Raw genomic sequence first — 23013 nt, 5'->3', positions numbered from 1 at the left:
AAGATCATCAAGTTCCACCCCCCCTGCCGTGAGCAGGGAACCCCACCACTAGACCAGGTTGCACAAAACCTCATCCAGCCTGGCCTTAAAAACCTCCAGGGATGGGGCATCAACAACCTCCCTGGGCAACCCATTCCAGTTCCTCACCACCCTTATAGTGAAGAATTTCTTCCTAATATCTAACCTAAATCTCCCCTCTCTCAGTTTATCACTATCACTGTCTTCTCTGATGAAAAGCCCCTCCCCAACTTTCATGTAGCCCCTTTCAAGTACTGGAAGGTGCTATGTGGTCTCCTGGGAGCCTTCTCTTCTCTAGGCTGAACAGCCCCAACTCTCTCAGCCTGTCTTCATAGCACAGATGCTCCAGGCCTTTGACCATCTAGGTGGCCCTTGTCTGGACCCTTTCCAACAGGTCTGTATCTTTCTTGTGCTGAGGGCTCCAGAGCTGTACACAGTATTCCAGGTGGAGTCAGGCCAGAGTAGAGTAGAGGAGCAGAATCACCTCCCTGGCCCTGCTGGCCACACTACTTTTGATGCAGCCCAGGACACAACTGGCTCTCTGGGCTCCAGCACACACTGGCGGCTCATGCTGAGCTTCTCATCTCCTTCCACCCCCAAGTCCTTCTCCTCAGGACTGCTCTCCAGCCATTCTTCCCCCAGGCTGTATTTGTGCCTGGGGTAGTGCTGACCCAGGTGCAGGACCTTGCACTTGACCTTGTTGAACTTCATGAAGTTGGCACTGTCCCACCTCTCCAGCCTGTCAAGGCCCCTCTGGATGGCATCTCATGCTTTGAGAGGCACAGCCCATGGGTCAGCCACAGAACCATGCTGAGAGGGTGCTGGCATCAACCCCACATGAGTTCCCTCCATACTGTTGAGTCTCAGTAGCACAGCTTGGCACTGCCTTGGAGACTGCTGCACCCTGTCTTAGTCTACCTTTAAGATTCCAAAGCAGATCTTAAAGAAAGATCAGAAAACCCTATTGGTAAAAGGACCCAAGACCTTTAGGTGCTTTTTAGGAGGCAGCCCAAGGGTTTACAGTTTTTTAGTCTTAACTTTACCTTGGTGTCCTGTTAGAAAAGTCCAAGGACATAGGTCTACCACAGAATCTGACTTGTACATTGTAGTTCTACTAAACCTGCTCTGCAGGGGCAGGGTTAGGTTGACTGATGGGCAGTTTTGAAGTCCTCATGCAGCCAAGCCAGCAGTCCCACTTCTTTCAGGATCTTGCATGTGGATTCCCTCATCCGGCTGTAGGCTTTCAGGCATCCTTGTGAGTCTGAGGGCTTCCATATAATCACGCAGTTGGCAGCAAAGACACGTAAACACCTGCTGAAAAACAGCAGGGACTTTGCTGAGCTGGAGCCTTGGAGTCCAACTGGGGTGACCACATGTGTAGAACAAGGGAAGGACTAGGGAGGATAAAATAGTGCTGCCTCTACACAACTGCTTTAGGGTGAGTGCACCCTCCACAGGCAGCTGCTTGCTTGTAGCCTCTCCCAGTGGCAGAAACAACTTGGTTGATCCTGAGTGCACCTTTCCAGCTGTGGCTGATGGCATGTTTTCTGTTTAAAGGAAAGAGCATTAAGGATCCACGTGCAGCAGGACAGCAGATTGAAGATAAGACCAAGCAAAACAGTGATGGTCATCCCTCAGCAGGCACTCCCCTCTCAGCCACTGCCCTGATGGAGGTGGGTGGAGACGTTACAAATGCCGCAGCTTCAAACCAGGCATTATCTGTAAACAATGTTGGAGGAAATTTGCCACCAGAATCCGGGATGGAAAGCCCCTCAGTAAGCTTGGTGGAAGCTGATGGAGCTGGTCAGCCCATGCCGAGTGCTGGGACGAAGCAAGCAGAGAGCTGGGCAAGCCTCCAGCTGGGCACGAAGAACGGCTCCCTTGCCTTCTCTGCTGCAAGCATAGGCACTGGGATAAGGTTTGTGAGCAGCAGTTCGGGCTTTGCTCTGAGAGACCAGCTCAATGGATCCATCTCAGAAGGCCAGGACAAGGAATGCCCAGCTGATGGCTCAGAGAGCTACCAGCTGTCACAGGAGCCAGAAATCCGGCTGAGTGAGACAGGGCTCGACCCTGGCAGCGCTCAGGCTGCACCCTGCGAGGAGGCTTATCAGGCAGAGTCGAAAGAGATGACAAAGGAAAATGAAGACCCTGGTACAGACTCACTGTTGGACACCTCTCAAGAGAAGTCCTTCTCAGAGGAGCCAGCCACTGACTCCTCTTGTTCGACAACACTCCCCCCGGGGCAAACTCACACCGACAGGGAAAAGCAGAGGCCATCTGGGAAGCGGAGGAAGAAGAAGAGGCACAGCAAAAGCTACTCAGGTAGCCTATTTCATATATAGCCCTGGGGACTGAGTTAAACTGGGGAGGCTTCCTTGTATATTTGTATAAGTCTGTTCCTCCCCACTTGGAGATGCAATACCCCTTTGCCCCTAGAGACTATCTATTTCATGTAGCTGTTATTTTTTTAAACCTGAAAGAGATGTAAAAAGAAAAACACAAGCATTGTTCATTCGCATGACATTTATAAGTAGCTTATAAAGGGGTAATGATGAATCAATAATTAAAAATCCCATTACCCATATGCAGTAAAAATGACAATAAGCACATCTGTCAAGTGTGCTAAAGACAGCTACAAAGCACAGTTATGTTCAAACAAGAGCTCCATTAGACTCCAGAGCAGTGATTAAGAGCAGTTAATACTGGGTACTTAATCAGCAATCACCCTCTCTCAACTACTTACAAACACATAAAACCAGTAACATCAGTGCTGCTGTGGGGTTGTTGGTTTTTCCTCTCCTAGGCCTCATAGCAAGAGCACTTTCCCTGCAGTGACTTGAAAACCTGTCACAGGGTTTTTTCAGGCAGCTCCTGAACATCAAGCTGTTGCTGCAGGGTGAGGGGTGAAAGCCAGACATTGAAAACGAGCATCTTGTGGACACGTGGGAAGGATTGTGTTTGGCTGGCCAGGTTGGTCTGACCTGGCACTGGGCTGACCTGCTGCTGCTGGAGAGAGCTTGGCCACTGGAGGCATGGAGCCACCCAGGTCTCTGCCTCATGGTGAGCATAGCCAGTCCCAAACCTGGGAACTGCATCCAAATCCCTAAAAATCCATCAAGTTGAAGCCACCCTTGGGGAAGCACTGTAATCCCAAATTAGAGGCGCCTCATAGGGAAGACACATCTGTCTGTCAACCTTTAGAAAGTTGCAATATACTATCCAAAGCTCATTTTCTGCAAGATATTGAGGTATTTCAAATGGACAGGAAATTGGTGGAAGTTTCATTTTATTAGCATTTAATGTTTTTCCTTCCAAGGCGGGTGGAGGAGAAAGGAAAGGAGGGTTTAAATACCCACTGCTGAGAAAGACATCAATCATGGGTTGGGCATCTGCCACAGAGGGACTTACCCTTATAATGCAGGCATGCCCTGGTGCTGTAGTTATATATAGTTCTAAACATGCCACTTTTCTCTAGTTAAAAAACAAGCCACAAACCAGAATTGGCTTCCCAGGTGGTAGTTTCCAGACTTGTTTCCCAGGAGGCAGAAGGAGGAGCTGCAGCAACGGGAGCAACCTCACACTCCCAGCCACAGCAATGATGTCCTGACCTCTTAGTTTTAGTCTTTCTGGCTTAATGAACTGACACCCTCAAATCTACAGGGCCCCCTGGGCATCCAGGGATGGCATCTTAGGAGTCTCTCTGCTACTAGACAATGTTTTAATTGTAAAAAAATTCCCTGTTATTACATTTGCTTTGCCATGATCAGCTATATTTAGTGTCTCTCTTTTGTTTAAAAGCAGAGGTTGAGACTGATACTGGAGATAATAAAACAAAAAAAGGTTGTGTGGTACAATGAGGTATGTAAACTTGTAAAGGTGTTTCTATGTGAACTAACCACAGCGTTTGGACTATACAGACTTAATCAGTATTCAGCATATCAGCTAAGCTTTTTGTCTTTGTGTCTAATCACAAATACATGTACAATACATTTGTTACTCTGATTATTACTCTCCAGGGTGTTGATCTTGGGTTGAGTGGAGTCAGTACTGATCTCTTCTTGACACACGGTCGCAGCCCACATGTCTGTCCTCTGTGTCAGCAGCAGCCAAACCTCCTTTCCCTGCAGATAATTAAAAGTAATTATCCTAACCAAGTGAATCCAGCTTCATGTGATAAACAAAGTCCTTGCTTTGATCCCATTATTTTCTCAGAAACCGTAAAAATGCAATTTCAGTACCTCTCCTGCAACAATGTTTGCTTTGTTTGTGGGTAGCTGCTTCCTACAGCACTGTTTAAACATAGATATATGGAAAAGGGAATAAAACCATGGACCCAGGGAGAAGTACTAGCTGGGGAAAGATACCAGCTCCAACTCAAGCCCAGATTCAGTTCCAGAGTTTCACATGAAGCAGTCCATTGGAGCAAGCAGACCATGCATACTGCTCATGTGCATTCATGCAGCTTTCTTGGGCAGGGGTAAGGGAGGGTGTAATTTGGCTTTTCTCCCCCCAAAAATATACTACAGATAAACCAGATTTCTAGTGAAACTGTATACCAAGTTCTCTGCATCCTTCATTGCTGCTGGAAACATGCAGTTGCCCCTCAAAAGAAAGCTTAAAGAGTTTCAGGGTGAGAATGTAGTTTGCAAAACTTTGCCTGTTTTTACAGCAAGTGGAAAGAAAAGCAAGAAAAAAAACAATTGAAAATCCACCGTACTGAAATTGCATAGTTACACGTTGTCCTTTCCATGCTGATGAGCACTTCCTATGAACTGAATCAATAATGTCAAATATTTCTCTATCTCATTTAATGAAAGGAATGTATTTATTCTCCAGCATCCCCGGTGCCACAGGCTGGAAGCCTGGCCAGGAGCCCTGCTCCTGCACAGCCTGGCAGCCCCGGCCCTTCCCAGCCCCAGGGGTGGTGGAACAGAGGAATCTCTGCAGGATTTCCACACAGGGTTTGCTTTTGTTCCTGCACCTAAATCGTCATGGCTAGTAAGAGAAAATAAGCTATAAATTGGGTAGTTACAGCTCTGACTACTCCTGCCCTCCTCTTGGCCCTTTCCGTGCCGTACTGCAGGATTACACCAAAGTGGAACAGGGAAATAGCTCTGTTGGTTTAAAAATCCTAAGGAAGATTTGCAGCCAGAACAGAAAACAGTAGCAGCGAGGCACAGGTAAGAAATTCATCAGGACCAGTGGTTCTGCTGCAGAGGGAGGGCAGCTGGACCTGTGTTAAACATAACTCAGGTTATGTATGTTTTAAGCACATGATTTCCAGCATGCAGGCTTAAAAAAAAAAATTGTATTTGAAAAAAAATAGAGACACAGACAACTTTGAATTCTCCTGAGAAGATGCTGGAAAGCAACATAGAGGAAAGCATGGACAAACAGTATTTTTATGAAGAGACCAAGTCAAGCAGGAGTTTCAGTGCATTCTCAAAACACAGCTCCTGGCACAGCCGCATTGCACCAGCAGTGCCCGTCTGTAGTGCGGTGCTAGGAGGGCACAGACAAGCAAAACCTTGAGTCCTGCAATTCCCCTTTTCCTCTTCTCCCATCTTTCTGTCACTTGGAAAGGTTAGAGGAAAGAAAAATTGGTTTGCTTCTTCATGTCCAGCCACAGTGCTTCCTCACCCAAATGCAGCTCAAGTCCTTTTGACATGACAGACTCAGCAAGCCTAGGATGCTCCCCATCAATATTTTTTCTTAGGATGTTCCTCTTCATTTCATTTTTTTCTTTTATTTATTGCCCCAAATGCACATGGTGTGTTCAGGTCACAGGACCAGTTCTCTTTTGGTACAGGATATTTCTGTCTCTGGTGGATTTGCTGCATGTGGAAGTTGGTGGGTCTCAGTGAAGTTGCAAGAAGCTTCTTCCTTCTTATGCAGATCCAGCTGTAGGGAATCAAGACTCAATCCCCATACCAATTTTTAGAGCTTCTGTAACAGCAGCAGAGTAAAGGCAGGAAGAGCCCATGATTCTAAGAAATAATATTGTTGTTATAATCACCTACTGACCTCTTGCCTTACCCTGACTATATCTTGTTACACAGCAATTTCTGTGTTAGTTAATTTACACCCTAAGAGTGGTATCTCACATTTTCTCCATGTTCCTGAAAGAACTGGTTAAGCCTGTTTTCCCATGGAATCAAGGCACTGGTGGTCACATTGTGTTTTTATGTATGCTAGTAACATCTGAACTCATTTCCAACCAAAAGAGCTTGAAGAAGGAGATGCTGTTTGAGTTTCCTTGGCTTAGACCCTAGATAATCACTACAGGCAAATGTTCATGTCTGTTCGTGCAACTCCCTTTTTCCTCTCCTGACATCTTTATGTCTTGTGGAAAGGTTAGTGGAAACAAGTCTTGAAAGCACAAATCCATAAGCAACCAGTCTTTGGCAATGTCACCTCTCACAAATCTACTTAACTTATTCCCTAGAAAACAAAAGAACAAACTAAATAGGGAGCATAGGCCAGTGCTGCAAGACTGCAGCCTGGTAAGGAGGGTGGGAAGGGGCAGCAGGGGACAGAGTGTTGCCTGCCAGCAGGTACAACACACATGTGGCACAGTGACACATCAGCCTCCCCCTGCAAAGAGGTAGCAGGGCTTGAGAATCAGGGGTTTCCTTATTATTTTTGTTTGTTTGTTTTTATTTTTTATTATTGTTTTCCTTTAATTCTGGAGAGCCAGATGCTTCACCTCCCCTTCTGCAGACTCAGTATTTTATGTGGGCAGTTTTCTAATGGACCATTAGAATATTATCAAGCTGCTGCACATGCCTTTGCTTTCATGTCTGTTATTAGAGGGTATTTGCTTTGTTCATGGAGTGGGACAGGCTCTTAAAAAAAAGTGTGCCACCCCATCCTTCTGACAGTCCTGCTAGATCCTCTAGATTTAGCACATTCAACAATTTAGTATCTACGAGCATATTCCAATATTCTGCTAGGAAAACATGAAACTCATGTTGTTGGACTGAACTAGTGCCCAGCTCATAAGCAAAGTAGCCCAAACTCTTGAACACCAGGATCAGTTCTGTAAACATGATGTTTTTATTAAATACACAGTAATTTAACTCTGCCTCATTTTAGGTTATCTGAGGAATCTGAAACTGGTTTCCCTAGAGGCACCTTCAAAATTAGTTGCACACACATGCAAAACCACACTGCTTTCATTTTACAGTTGCAAACAGTTTGCATTTCCCCCTCCTCCTGCAGGTGTCATGGCAAGGCAGAAGAAGTAACGGAGGCCCAGCAAACCACTCACACGTCCCCAGAGCATTGCCAGCTTCTCCAGAGCCAAGTTCTGCATCCCTGAAATGCCGTCATGGTCACGTCTGCCCCATCGGGACCTGCCGCTTCTCCTCCCGCAGCCTTTTGCTCCCCTCTCCAGGACCCAAAGAGGCTCCCCAGAGACTCTGACACCCTCTGCCCGTGGCTGACACTGGGTGCCCACAGGGGTGAGGGCTGGTTCTGTGCCTGGCAGCGTGAAAGGGTCAGACCTCTCACCCACTGCCCTGGAAGCCAAGTCTTTCAGCCTGCTCTTAGGTCAAACTCCTCTCGAAGCAACAGCTGAGTGTGGCCCAAGAAAGGATTGCAGTATTTAGCCCTCAGAGAACTTTTAAAAGTAACAGTGCCTCAACTAAATTAAGGGTATACATTAAGCAGTGGCTGTGCCAACACAGGTGGAAGTGTGTTGCTCCCTCTTCTCATCACCTACTGACAATTTGTATTGGACCAAGTCCAAGACCCACATCAGACAAATGTATTTTTACTCTCAGATATTTAAAGCAAGGGAAATCGGTTACAGGGGGAAAAAACCAAATTTTTAAAAAGAAGTATGTATTTTAGTAAGCACGCAGCCTTTTAAAGTGTCTGGTTCCTACATGATGCTTATGTGCAATAAAATTGAAACTCATCAGTAGTCTTGCAGTAATCTTCTCATGCTCACAGATGTGGCCATCAGCTTCTGGAGAACCAGGGCCCCAGTTCCTGTTATTAAAGCACCAGAAAGAGGTTTTTCAGAGTGCTTTATTGGACACATTTTCAGCTCATCTTTCAGTAAATCTCTGGGTTTGAGTGCCATGGTCAGCTGCTTACACTCAAAGTCCTAATGTTCAAGCTGCAGAAGGTGTAGATTCATGTTACTTTTCCTTTAAAACTGGGCATGTGCAGTATTGTGTTTTCAAAATCCAGAGCTTTATTTCTCAAGTTTTGTAATAACATTTTATCATGGTTTTGTACATAGCTGTCTGTTTAAAATGATCTATGTTTGTTGAATCTATGGCGTGATACTATGTTGAAACATGAATCAAGTGGAAGAGCTGGGTGTATTTAAGAACTATGCCTTTATATGGTAACTCATTGTGGCCAGACTAATGATCAGGCTAAGGCTTATTTTCCTTTGCTTAATGGGACTTGTGATGCCCTTGTAATACTGAAAACTTTGCTGGACTAAGTTAGAAGTTAAACCAATAATTAAATCACTGGTTTCTTTTAACCAAAGCATTGCATGAGCATATTGAGAATTGGTTAACAAAAGCAAAGACCAGCTGAGAGCAGACACGTGGGCAGCTTCAGTTCAGGAGACCCTGTAGAGCTGCACAGCTTCTTTGCAGCTCAGATCCCATCCCCTGCTGGCAGACCCCCACTGTTTCCTGCAGAACCACATAACCCACCCTGGGTTTGACTTGCAGGCCTGTCTCTGTCACATGTACAGGTCTCTCTTTTTGTCTCTTTTCCAAGCTCAGAGCACATTACCTAAGCATCAGTCCTTTTTGATGCAGCTTCTCTGCGCTCACATCAGACCCAGGCTACAAAAATCTGAGTATCAAACATGTTTTCCAGTGTTTCCAGCAAGAACCTGCAGCCCAGGCTGGCAATGAGCTCCTCCCCACCCCACTATTTTATCAATAGGAGTAACATTATTTAGAGATTCAGGACTTGAGAACAAACAGGCTTTCTGGGTGCTCCCTAGGAAGCCTTACCTGCTGATGCCCCACAGGCTGTTCTCTTCAAATGCTGCAGCAAATGTCCACTTCTCCATCTGGGTCTTTCAGCTACACCCATTTACACCAAGAGAGAACAGCTCTTTTCACACAGCCAGAATTTTTATTGCTCTGCATTCTTACCTTGGACTTCAAAGAGAGGGTGTTTGGCATTATCCCTCCAAAGTTTACAGAAAAATGGTTTGTTTTGAATCACTGCCTGTTCTTTGTTCCTTAGTCATTTGTGAAAACTATATTAAATTATTTATTCAGTCACATCCCAGTAAGCAGGCTGAAGCACAGCATTTATAATTTATTACTCCAAAGCAGCTCTGCTTCCATTACACTGATTATTTAAGATCAGGGAGACAGAATCAGAGCAGGTCAAAGAAAAACGTTCAGTTGGGATGTGTTTTGCTCCATTTGTGACCTCAAAATAAAATTCATGATCCTAAAGATTTTTTGGTGGTTGCAAGGCCAAATTAATTGCTGGTAAAAACAGTGCCACTCACAGCTGCTTCAACAGGTCTGTGGTCATCTAAGCCCACAGTGATTTTGGACCTCAAAAAACAATTACTGTAATACATTACAGTAGCTGCACATGGAGTCCAGTACATAAAACAGGCTGTAAACACCACAAGTTTGTAGCTGCCAAATAACTGCCTGTTCCTTAATTAAGCATTGGCTATATGATAAAATGAAGCTATGGAAGAAATCAGCAGAAGTCTTTTCCAAGTAAGTCACATCAAAATTAAGACTTGTTTAATGGGATGGATTTTCAGGGTTTGTTTTTTGGTTTGAGTTTTGGTTTTTATTACTTTTTTTTTTTTTAAACACTGAAAAGACTTCAAAGTTTAGAATAAAGTAAGTACTTAACAAGTTTCTTTTCTCTTCAGGGGAGGGCCTATGATTCACCAGAATATGTTGATGAAAGTCCTATATTCTCCCCATAGTTTATAAAGTACCTAAGCATATCTTTGTTGTACATGCTTCGTAATAATTATCCATTGTTTTGTCTCAAGAAAAAAAAAAGTCTAAATGGAGCTTTCCCTAGTTCATAGGCACCACTACAGTGTTGCACTGTACTTGGAGCATGGCTGAAATCTCTGGGTCCAAAGCCATGCCAGTATCTTGCAGTCTGAGTGTACTGTTTGGTCCTCTCCTACATTCAGTAGAGCAAAGGGGGATGAGAAATACCTTCTGTTCTGGTTAGAAAGATAGAGTATCAATTGAAATAAAAGAAAAATGCATGAGCCTGTTTGAGCAACATTAACCAGTTTTCATTCTTTCTAAACGGATCTACAGCTTCATATTTCTGGCTTTCTGTACACAGTGGTCAACTGATTACAACATACAAGTTTACCAATACTAAAAGTCAGCACTGTACCAATCCTAACTCACTTTATTTATCTATGTGGCAATGGTCACAGCCATGAAATAGGGGTGAACATGTTGGTCATGGGGTTATATTCACCTTGTGTATCTGAAAGCAAATACAGTAATGAACCAACTCCATCACAATGCATGTTTTGTTTAGTCACCTCACAATCAAGCTGTGGGCAGGATATGAAAACCAGCCTTGCCATATCTAGAAGCCTGACTACAAAGAGTTGAAAATGAGGCAGTGGTAGTGAGGGGACCTCATTAGGTGTTGGCAATTATTACATAGTGACAATCTTGCAAAATAACTGCATTGCTTCCAGGACTCTCAATCACAGTGCAGGTCCATAGCAAAGAAAAAAGTTCCCAGGTACCAGCCCTAAATACCAGTGGAGAATCTGATCACTGCAAGTTAGTAATCTGATCACTGCAAGTTAGTCAACATATCCAGCCCTGGAAGTGTAACTCACTCCTTTATCTGTGATGTGCTAGCACTTACACTTAATTCACACTCTCTAAATCTCTCTTGCTGCAGCATGAGCAAACCTTGCAAGGACTCCGTGTGAGAATTCAGACAGAGCCAGGTGTCAGTAGGAATTAAGTAGGAGCTTTCCTGGTGGAGACTATAAGCAGACTCAGCTTACATTACTCAAAGTCAGAAGACAAGAATCACTCTATGACAGTCAGCTCCTATCAAGTCAGTTTAGACGCACTCCTAGCCTGTCAAAGTAGGATTTTTTCCAAGATCAGCAGTCTTTGCTGATGGCATCTACAGTATGGTTATGGTTGGTTTGCCCTGCTCTGGGCATGCAGAACCTGATGTGCTTGTTTAGTACTTAAGCAGCTTCATACAACATAATCTGCAGTGAGTTTAGTAATGAATTAGTGACAATTAATTACCAAAGCCATCAATCAGAATAGATGGAGAAAGTCAGAGCTACCACAGAGAGTTAAGTTTTGCCCAAAGAAGAGGCAGCACAGGCAGAAAGTTCAACAGCTCTACAATGTCTGCTGCTGAGATCCTTTGTAACCCACAACTCAATTTTATAATCTGAATTAAACCCATAACAGCTCACAATTTTCAGGAGCAATCCTTTGAGGTCAACAGACTTTTTCTATACACTTTTCCATGGTTTGTATTCTCCATTCTTCAAGGTTTTCACAGCTCAACCAGACAAAACCATAGTGACCTGTTCTGTAGTGGTGGTTGTAATCCTCTGAATGGGAGATTGGACAAGACCACTTCCAGGGTCCACCCCAGCCAACATTTCTCTGATTCTCTGTTTAGCAAGAACCAGATACAAAAAGAGAAGCAGAGTAGTTCAGAAACTACAATAGTAGGGGTTCAGAAACCCTTTAAGGTCTATAAATTTGTTGCCTTTGCTGAACTGGTATTATACACTCAGAAGAATATGTCCAGTGACTATATTCACCATAGTAGCAGTCTAAAAACCCATCCTGAATCACAGACAAATTGTGTTTCTAAAATACCTCCTTAATTGGAGACACTCCAGGGAGAACAGGAGGACAGAAGGGTTTTTCTCCATCCAGGTACTTTGAGCTGCTCTACTTTGCTTGTGAAGATCTAGAGGACAGAGGAGAGACCCTGACCTCCATACAAGAAGTTCTAACACACACAGCTGCCTGCAGAGGTCTGGGTGCAGACCACAGCATAACTGCATGTAGATCAAATGACAGACAACATGGTAATCTTTTCCAAACCATGACCTGTCTCAAACCTAACAACCATGCAAAGATTAAAGCTATTATACCATGTCACTAATCCCTTCAGGTATACAAGCCCAAATTAAAGTAACTGCCAAAATTCCTTTCCATTTTGAAGAGTTCATCCCTACTCTCTACAAAGTCTCAAGTTGGTCCTACAACCCACCTTATCCCAGCCTCCTACCTTTCACACTCCCTTCCCAAACTCTACGTACACCTTCTCACAGCTCCTTGGTTGAACTGCCTCACCCCCCTGCTGCAGGGAACAAAGACCAGACGAGGGGCCTGAGCAGCATTCCCCCCCAACATCTGCCACCCACAGCTGCTTGATGCTGGTCCAGGCTCCATCTGCAGAAGATCCCAAAGCTCCTGCCCTCTGCTGACTGCTAAAATGTGCAGCCAGTCCCCTTAGAGGTCTGTTTCACTAATTGCATCACTAGGATCAAGCCCCTGGACATTAAGCCCATAGGCTTCACAGCTGTGCTCCAACCAGCAGCAGAGGCAGTTATAGAGTGAAAAGTGAGCACTTTTACTTTGTTTTCAACTGCTTCTGCCTTTTTAATACAAGAAAATGGAGACACAGCAGTAGTATCATAGAATCATAGAGTGGTTTGGGTTGAAAGGGATCTTAAGAGATCATCTAGTTCCAACCTCTCTGCATGGACAGGGACGCCTCCCACTAGACCAGGTTGCTCCAAGCCCCATCCAACCTGGCCTTGAACACTTCCAGGGATGGGGCATCCACAGCTTCCCTGGGCAACCTGTTCTACTGTCTCATCACCCTTACACTAAAGAATTTCTTCCTAATGTCTAACTTAAATCTCCCCTCTTCCAGCTTAAAACCATTACACCTTGTTCTATCACTACACACCCTAATAAAAAGCCCCTCCCCAGCTTTCCTGTAGGCCCTTCAGGTACTGGAAGGTACTAAAAGGTCTGTTTCGAGCCGTCTCTTCTCCAGGCTGAACAGCCCCAACTCCCTCAACCTGTTTTCACAGCAGAGGTGCTTCAGCCCTCAGATCATCTTTGTGGCCCTTCTCTGCACTGTCTCCAACAGCTCCATGTTCTTCCTGTGTTGAGGGCCCCAGAACTGGACATAGAACACGAGGTGGGGTCTCAGGAGTGCAGAGTAGAAGGGCACTTAAGATGCTTAAACATCAAGTTAAAGTGCTTAAACACCAGCAGCTTTTCCATTAAAACAAAAGGTAAACTAGCAGAGCACTAAAAACCACAGTGAATTGCAAGTCAATTGATTTTAACTGGATCATCAGAGTTGGGCTGGTGTATTGAATCAATCTCTTCCCTGCCCCAATGGTGCCAGCCAGTTCCCAGGCTTTTGGAGCTTTCTGCTAGACCTGGTTGCATTGAGAGGTGTGTGTATATATGTACCAGAGGTGGATTTTTGCACTTTCTAAGGAAAAATCGCATGCAGAATTAACTGTTATTTCTTTATTTACCCACAAACTCATTTGAACAGTCTCACACTGTAAGTTATAGTTGCCTTGAAGTTACACCACAGCTTTAATCTGCCTAACAACACGGATTTCACTACACAGTCTCAAAAGTATAATCTTTGGAGGTACATTATTATAAGCTTATTTATCATTCAAAGCATAATAACTGTTGCTTGTGTAGTATTCCTGCTTTATTAGTATTTTTATAAAACAAGACTTTCTTTTACACAAACCCTGTAGCAATTTAGAAGAGCACTCTGATTTAAAACAAACAAGTTTCCTAATTAATAATCTTTTAGTGATTCCTCCAATAGCTCAATTAAAATAAACAAGCAGAAAAATTTTGACATTATATTATTTCTAATAATATTTTTCTTTTAATCAGCTCATTTTATTTCTAATATTTCTAGTAGAAAGTGGGTTATTTCTCATTAGGCTCTTTCACAGCTCCAAATTCTTTACTTGCCCTGCTAGGGTAATTACAGACATCTGTACATGGTTAGCACAAAGACTGTGAAGTCCTAAAGGGGACTTAATGCACCCCTAAAGGGGATGACATTAAGTTGTTGACATGAATTATATGTAAACCTGTTTTGCCTTTGGGAAAATGTTAGTGCTTATTTGTGAAAAAAAATGCTTCTGGAAAGTAATCACAAATTAATTCAAGTAAACAGCAAATACAGTTAATAATAATTTTCAATGTTAGGCCTCTGGCTTAGGTATTCTGTTTCCATTTTATATGGAAATCCAGTGTTATTTTCGGATTGATTTAACATTTAATGCAAGTCATTCTTACTAAATTAAGATTAAAAACACAAATGAAAAGTTTTCTTGCTTTCTCAGTGGATCCAAGGCTCTTACAACAGCCTCAGTATGAACTGCTGGGTTTTCAAGACAAACTGTTTCAAATTTTAGGAGATCCTCTAGAGTTGTACTATGGACTAGAGAAGCAACAATTGTAGGCTTTAACCCAGCTGCTTCAAAGAGTTTTGTCTAAGTCATTGCTTAAAATGGCTGCATCAGGAGGAAAATGGTTATTCATAAGTACTATTCTAGTCCTTTAAGAACATAAACATTGTGTATATACCAAATAACTCTGATCCTTTACTAAACATAAAAATGAAAGTACTCATCCAGTTAACAATGTTAAAGACACTGGTGCTACTAATGTGTTGTGAAAGACTTGTCCAAGGGCTGGGATGAGGGGGGTCTTTGTTTCTGTCCACACTACCTAAAAAGGATGCATCCACTGTGTCAGTTCTGGAGAACTGACAGTTTGCCTCTTGCTGCTCATTTCACACGTGGTGTTTCTAGTGTTGCTGATACACATGGCTATGGAAGTTAGCTAAAAGGAGAAACCACAAAGCAACTACAGCTACTGAGATTAAGTGTCCCAGGAGACTGATGATCCACAAGAGGTGCAAGTATTTGCAAGAGAAAGGTTTGCTCAGTCAAGAAAACAAAACCAAGTCCTGGGCCAGCAAGTGCCTCTGCTGACTTTGTGTGGTGGGTTAACCTTGGCTGGACACCAGGTGCCCACCCAGCTGCTCTGTCTCTCCCCTCCTCAAAAAAATGAGGTGGGGGAGAAAATAAGATGGTAAAGAAGTCATGGGTCAAGATAAAAGCAGTTTAATAAAACTAAAGCAAAGGCCACACACAGAAGCAAAGGAAAACAAAAGATTTATTCTCTGATTCCCATCAGCAGGTGATGTCCAGCCCCTCCCCAGGAAGAAGAGCTTCCGTATGCATCGGGGTGCTGTGGAAGACAAATGTCATAATGTCCCCTCCTCTCCTCCTTTCTCCTAACATTTATTGGTCAGCAGACATCATCTAGTATTGGATATCCTTTTGGTCAGTTTGAGGCAGCTATCCTGGCTATGTTCTCTCCCACTCAAACCTCCTGGTGCTCCCTTACCCTTGAATGTTGGAGAGGCAGCCTTGATGTTGTGTGAGTGCTGATCAGCCGTTGCCAAAACACTGGTGTGTTATCAAACCCTTTCTAGCTACCAATACAAAGCATAACACTAAGAGGGGCTGCTATGGGGAAAATCATCTCCCTGTCAGCCAGACCCACTACACTTTGGTAGATCCACTTCCACGTTTAAAATTGGGCATTTGTACAAGATAGGGACTTCATAGTCTTTTGCAAGTGGCTCCAAGAGACACTATATGGTCTCAGGGCAAATGTAAAGATTTGTCCTAGATGAAAACTTGTTTAAAAGGCAAAGTAAAACTATCTTACTTGTTATAATGCTTACCAGTCATTTCCCTGTGTGGTCACAGGTCTCTAAGCAGCCCAGCCTGAGTCCTCCTCAGCTGTATCTTGTTTGATTTATCAGGCTGTTTGGAAGTTTCTCTCAAAATCCCCACCCTTCCACATTCAAGGTAAGTTGTGGTAACGTGGTTTCTCAGGGACAAGTGGTTGTCCCTGCTGTCTGAGAAGTCCCCTGCCCAGAGCACCTGTAGCAACTTCCATTGGAGGTATCTACTTACTCCTTCAAAAGAGAAACTCTACCGAATGGCTGAGCAACAAGGGGAAAACAGCAACCAGGTAGAGATTATAATGCTGATAGTGTTTTTCCTCCTTTTTTTTTTTTTATGTGTCACAACTAGAAAGTACAAGGATCAAGAGGAATCAAAAAGGAGCCTCATGTCTAGCAGTACTGTTTTGCTCCTGACTCACAGAGCTGAAGCCAACAAGAAATGTCATCTGTAAAGCAGAGAGAAATGTTTCTGCCATTTACCTTCATGGGAAAGTCACTTGTTTCTGTTTCTCTGTGGGAGGTAGCAGTAGCCAGCAGCTGTGGGCAACTTTGCTAACCCATGCACCTCCTCATTGTCTTGCAGAGCAGGGAAATGGGACCAGGGCAAGCAATGGAGAACCTGCAATCAAGCATGCAGTGCCCAAATCGCCACAAATCAGTATCCAGAAGGTCTGTTCAAAGGGTGAACAAATGCATCCAAGTTGATATGGACCTGGATAAGGAGAATCCCAGTGCAGACCTGAGCCTTTCTCCAACAACTGGCCTTTCTGGGAAGCCACAACAATCTCTAGGGAACAAGATACCTTCCCAGCAAGGTGTTTCCTTATCTTCCCAAGGACAGTCTGCCATGCTATCTCTGCTACCACTGCTGCCAGCACCCCCACCTCTGTCTTCTGGGCATAAGATGCCTCCTCCACCCCTTCCTGTGCTGGGCATAAATGCCTCAACACTTCCACCTCCTCAGCCATGCAGTAATCCTGAGTGCAACCATCTCACTTGTGGATATGGGGGGCAGCCCCAAACTATGAAGACTCCAACGCTGAGGATGAAGATGTTCCACTGGCAGAAGCTCTCCTCGGACGTGGTGAGACGTACGTGCTTGTTTGTAACGCTGGGCTGATGGGTTCATTTATTTTGCATCCAAACAAAAATGCTCATGACAGGGGGTCTAGGCCTTGAGTCAATGAGTCAGTGAGGTAATCCCATTGCTTGCTCTTAGTCCTACCAAAAAATGCTAATCACAGAAAAATGTGGAAAGCTAAGCCTTCACCAATAAATGCAGGAAACAGGAGTTTGGAAAAGCACTGAACTGAGGTCCTGTGGCTGCTGCAATTACCTTCTCTTAACCTCTAAGTCTCTATTTGTTACTTATTAAAAGTGATTTGTGAGTCTGCACTAATTAAGATTTGCAAAATGCTCTGAGTATGCTGAGTGGAAAGATGTGTTGAACAGTTCCCCCTTGCAGTTCTTCCTGCTTTTTTTTGGTGAGTGTCTTCTCACCTGAAGCTTTTACTTTACTTTTTGACACCCGCCAGCTTTGCACAGCCAGAAGATACATCAGCCAGGACCCAAGGCTGAAACCTCTTGTCTATAGGGCTGGGTAACATACATCCTCAGGATAGGTTATAGCCTCCAACTTCATTTCACACTGCCCACAGCCATCTGATTTGTGTGGGTTTCTTCCCACACACAAAATAACACTAAAGTTTGTGGTCAATATACACATACATATAAAAACCTAGTCTGAGCCATAGTCTGGTTTCTGGGGCAGAGATACAAACTCAGATTCAGCCCTAATGTCTTCAGTGCCACTGTTGCTGTCTCTCCTAAAGAAAAAGGAGGTGAGCTCCTTTGTCAGAGATTCCAGTGTTACAAACAAGTTAATGTTTTGAAGTGCCATGTGCTATTCAGATGGCTCCTGCTGATTCTGATAACAATGATGGGCTTGGGGGTCCTTATCTGTTGCAGAAAGAGGTGGTTTTTTAATTGGATGCAACATCCCCTGTTTGGGGACAACATTTGGAGCAGCCCATTAAGTTAATCTGCTGCCATCAGTTCAGTGAACAGAATGTGGCTGTAGTCTTCCAGGTTTAATTAGCCTTCAGACCTTTGGGATTCTGTCTGGGTGAGCTGCCACTCTGAAATAATTAATATTTGTCCAGGACTAATGAGCATCATCTTTCATTTATTCCCTTCCACAAACCACATTGCCTTAAAAGTGTTCCTCTACTTCTGTGACCCACCTTGAAGTGTTACTCTCTTCCAGAAAGTGGCTCCATGTGGGCTGTGATGCCAAGCAGCAGCAAGGAGCTCGTGGAGCCTGACTATGCAAGCTTGGAGCTACTTTTCTCCGTCCCACCAACAGCACCTAAGGAGAAAATGAGGTCAAAATTAAAGAAAAAAAAAGAGGTACTTGGCCTGCTCATTTTTTGTAGAGCCTGGAAAAAATCTTGGAAGTGAAAAGCTTATTCACTCTTTGTTGTTGTTGATCGTTTTTAGTAAGAAAGTTTTAGTTGTTTTTATATCTATTGCCTAAGATTACCTAAAAAAGTATAGGAAAGGTTTAGAATTAAACACATTGAAGTAACTCTGCTGAGGGACAGGTCTTTAACTAAGAGAGGGAGGACATAGGAATTTCAGTATTAGTTCTTATAAATTATTCTAGACAAATCAATTCCCTTCTCTATGCCTTTGCCTCTTTCTCTTTCTAAAATAAAACTAATGCTCTGTACTGTTGTACATCTCTATGCCTTTGCCTCTTTCTCTTTCTAAAATAAAACTAATGCTCTGTACTGTTTTACATCACTCTGAGTTTGATCAGTGAAGATTGTTGATAATGTTATTACTAGAGAAAAGTGCATCTTGCCAAACAAATAAACAAAAGCTCTAAAATGTTTATTAAAATCAAGGTAAATGTATTGCTAGCTGACTGTTGTTTTTTTTTTCTTTTCACAGATCACATTCATAGGTCCTAAGAAAAGCCTCCTCCTGAGTATAATTCTGAAGCAATTTAAATGGTAAGATTTGGAGAGTGCCATCTGAATTACTTATTTGATGTGTTTATTCAGACATTAAATAAAATCAGTTTAGCAGAAATACTTCACAACCAGTCTCTCTCTTTAGCAAGGAGTCAACTTTTTTCCTGGTTTGCTGAGTTTTGTTTGTTCATTTTTAACAAATGAGATGTGAAGTCTCTTTCCAGATAATGTCTCAAACTGTTGTTAAACCTAAAATGGGCCACAAATTCCTAATGAGACAATATTAATAAATACCAGCAAAAACACGTGGAAGCATGCTTTTCTTTGGTATTTTTGACATAAACATCAACTGCTGGAAGTGAAATTCCTGATTGGAAGTTTCAGTTTACCTAATTGATTTTAAAGAGAAATCTCCAAGGGTTCAGATCCAAAATTGTATCTAGTTTTTATTTACAGCTTTTTCTATAAATAGGATGTAGTTTCTAAAATTAAACAAATGGAAATTTACCCAAGTCACTGTCCTCACAGGGAGGAGAAAAAAAAAACAACAAAAAAACCTGTGCTAGTTTTTGGCAAAATATCTTTACTCTTAGATTCTCTGAAACTACTGCAGGATGAAGATGGATGTTCTGCTCTCTCCCTGCCCTTTGTGCCCATGTTACATGGACTTCAAAAAGAAGCTCAGCCAAACAATTCCTTTGTGTGAAGAAACAACCAGAATTAGTCAGAGGGATTTTTTTTAAATTCCCTTCTTTTTCCATCACAAACTGCTTCTCAGTGGGGAAGTGCTGTGCATAGCCTAATCTGGTTGCTATTTCCTCTCTCTGCTGCTCCCTGGGCAGCAGTTAAGCTCTCCTGAGAGCAGCCAGTGACCGTGGGATCAAAGAGCTGGGTCCTACTTGCACTGGTGAGGGATGAGGCTACTGGTGAGGGATGAGGCTGCTGGTGGTGGTTACTGCTGGTGGCTGCAGGCAGCTGAGCTCTCCAGAGCCCAAACTGGAGCAGTATGAACTCATTTCAAAGGCATGTTGACTGCCAAAGTTTCAGGCAAGGATTTGGGGTAAAAACTTCTGGGATTTTTATAAATACTTCTCAGCAGGAGAAAAGCCATCAGTTTTAGCCTTGGCTTTGTTGCAAGCAGTGGAGAAATTTAAAAGCAAATCTCAGTGACACTGGACATGCATAGTAAAAGGAGAGCCTTCAGGCTTTATTGTGTAAAGATGAACAAAGCCCAGAAAGCACATTTAAATTACGAGGAATATTGCTTGAGGCTTAAAATAAATGCTTTGCTTTTTCAAATCTCCACTGTACCTCCAAGGACTAAGATAAAAACATGATGGGAGGCAAGTACAGTATTAATTACTTATTTACTCCTACAGTGCTAGCTGAGAGATTAGAGTCACTTCTCTTTGTCATATTCCTCCTCCCTACACTGTTCCACAGCACTTCTCTTTTTTCCTACAGCTCCAATGAAGAGATTGCTGCCATGATTCAGAAAGGTGATAGATCCAAGCTGGATGCTGAAATACTGAAGCAGCTACTTAAACTGCTGCCTGAAGACCATGAGGTATCTACTAAGTGTGTTATGCTGATGAAGTTCAGTGTGTTTTTTGCTCAGCTTGAAACACTTCCACTGCTAAAGAAAGAGCTATGACTGGATCCCACATCCTCCTGCACCTTCTCAGTCAATGACCTTCCAAGGTAGAGTGGTGGGAAGTCTGTCCCAGTAGCAGTCTGGCCTCCTCACACAAAGGTTAGGCAACAGAACATAACAGCACTCAACAGAGGTGTAGACCAAGGGCTGCTTTCTACCCCCATTGTTTTAATTAGATGGATGAAGTATATTAGCATTTGTTGACTTAGGTGAACAAAAAGCCCTTCAGAGCAGATTTCAAAGAGAAAGGGAAAGGACCCAACTTTTTTAAGGGGTTGCTGGACTCCTATGCACTATAGCTTGCTGAATCCCTGCCTGTGGTTTGGGGTTTCATCCCACAAGATGCTAATGCAAATGTACTTGTACTAATGCAAATGACCTTACAATAAAAACAAAACATACATGTTTGCCCTTGCAAGGCATTTCATATGTGGAATTTCTTGCTCATCTGCCTTGTTGCCATTGCTTGTGCACACAGCAAGCTCAAAATACCAGTTCCTTTACTCCAAGAAGCAATGAGCACCAGAAATATTTTTGGTTATTTTACTGTTTTATTCCCCATTAGATAAATAGCCTGAAATCTTGCAAAGAAGAAAAATCAGAACTAGCAAATGCAGATCAGTTTTATCTCCATCTTTTGGAAGTTCCTAGGTAAGGAAAAATTTTCTTGTCTTCAACCCATGAATGTGGTTCTTACACAATTTGTTCATAAGAATTAAGGCCTCTGTACTAGAGGGATGTTCCTGGTATTCAGTCTTTAGGATAAATCATCAGACTTATTTGTAGACCTGCTTTGAGAATCTCTTCCTTCCCAAAGGCCAACGAGGCTTCCAGACACCTCTGGCAAACTGGAGTTAAACTAAACCTATGAGAAAAGCTGCAGACTGAATCCTGCCACCAGGCTGCTGATTCACTCCACCACTGCTTTAGAGATTTCAGTTTGCCAAAGAGAACCCACCAACCCATGAGTGAATCACAGCAGAGCCTGTGCTTTCACCACCTCCTTCCTCTTGCCAAGTCAAATGAGACACACACAGAGAAATCTTTATGCTGTTCATAAAACCATGATGATATGTTGTAATTCATGGCAATAGCCCTCCATAATTCTGCTCAGTTGCCATGCCACAACCAGAGATATTTTTTGGAAAATGTTGGGATGAAAGTGCAGCTTTTCACTTTCTTAAAATTATAGCTAGCTTTAAAAATGCTTTATAAAATATTTTCATGGCTCTTCAACATTTATCCATGGTAAGGCATAAATATCACCAAAGGACATCACTGCAAAAACATTTCTAATTTCTGTTTGGGCAGCTAAAACAAAAATCCTGGCTACTGCTACCCAAGAACTGTAAAAAAAATTATGGCCTCATTATGCAAAGAAGTCACTGCCAGATGTCAGTGTAACATTACATTTCTGAAAGAGAAGATGACAATTGTTTTTAGGACATCTTTGGAAATTTGTAAGTGTTTGATATATTTATAGTCCTGTGCTCATGACAGAGCATTGAAGAGAATATAACAGTGCCAGTACTGTGCCTTGCCTAAAATGGGTGTTTGTCCTTCTGAATGCCAGTCAATTAATCAGGCCTGTGGGTTTTGTTTAAGTGCTGTTTGTTGGAGTTTGTTTTTTCACTGATGTCTTTTAGCTACCAGTTGCGGATTGAATGTATGCTGATTTGTGAGGAAACAAAAATTCTGCTGGAGAGTCTGTGGCCAAAAGCACAAGCTATGAGGACAGCCTGTGAAAGTAAGTTCCTGCCCAGGGTCAGTCACAGGAAGCCTCTCTTCTACTTGAATAACATCGACGGCAGCATATGTCATAATTTAATCAAAACTACCTTTTTAATTGCTGAATGTGTATTGAACATCAAAATGATTCTACAGATTCCTGCTTCCAGAATTTAATCTGCAGAACTGCAATTTGTGCTGTCCTGCTCTAAAGTGGAGCTTCCACTGACATAAAAACCACCAACCTCCCGCTTATCAGTGGTTCTGCAGAGAAGGAGGAAATTCCCTTTATGTCAGTGCCAGATTCTGTTTGAACATGGGTTACATTTTGCATGCAGTGGAATTTTTTTGTCCACAGCAATTAATCAGTTCCAATTTTAATTCTAGTGCACAAGGGCTGCAGTCCAGCTTAGCTCTGTGGTGGAGCAGGGCACAGTGACATAACAATCTGCTTTGGCTTCCAAAATGGATGTCCCAGGTGATGATCACCAGTGTTTCAGGAACCCATTCCAGACAAAATTATCCTTGGTTTCAGTTTCAAGTTGGCTCTTTCTTGAAGTTGCTCTTGGATCCTAGTTTCAGTTCAATAGTTTTATAGAGCCTTTGACCTCCTGTTGAACAGTTAAACTGCAAATCTTTTGTTTATGTTTTCTCATAACACTTGGCTGTACCTGGCTGTCTGATGTCAGTACTTTTGCTACTCTTCAATGTGCTGCCATCAACGGCTCTTTGCTGTCCCACCCTGTCATGCCCACCCCTCCTCCTCCATTTCCGTTTCAGTCCTGCCAACAACTTCATTGTTACCCCAGATTCTCCTGCTGA

General features: G+C 43.0%; 1 protein-coding gene across 1 annotated transcript in view; it reads left to right on the top strand.

Moving 5' to 3' along the window:
* The window catches only part of ADSSL1 (adenylosuccinate synthase like 1), a 72913-nt gene that overhangs the window by 9374 nt on the left and 40526 nt on the right, over positions 1–23013 (top strand). The window contains exons 13-18 of the mRNA XM_009995854.1: positions 1576–2340; positions 18098–18240; positions 18787–18848; positions 20274–20376; positions 21029–21114; positions 22110–22210. Of these exons, the coding sequence (XP_009994156.1) occupies positions 1576–2340; positions 18098–18240; positions 18787–18848; positions 20274–20376; positions 21029–21114; positions 22110–22210 (1260 nt within the window). The remainder of the gene's footprint in view (positions 1–1575; positions 2341–18097; positions 18241–18786; positions 18849–20273; positions 20377–21028; positions 21115–22109; positions 22211–23013) is intronic.

The sequence above is a fragment of the Chaetura pelagica genome, unplaced genomic scaffold (assembly GCF_000747805.2).
Source record: "Chaetura pelagica isolate M959 unplaced genomic scaffold, ChaPel_1.0 scaffold664, whole genome shotgun sequence".
NCBI classification, from domain to species: domain Eukaryota; kingdom Metazoa; phylum Chordata; class Aves; order Apodiformes; family Apodidae; genus Chaetura; species Chaetura pelagica.
Note: the sequence above shows the minus strand (reverse complement) of the source record. Positions and strands in the feature narration are given on the sequence as shown.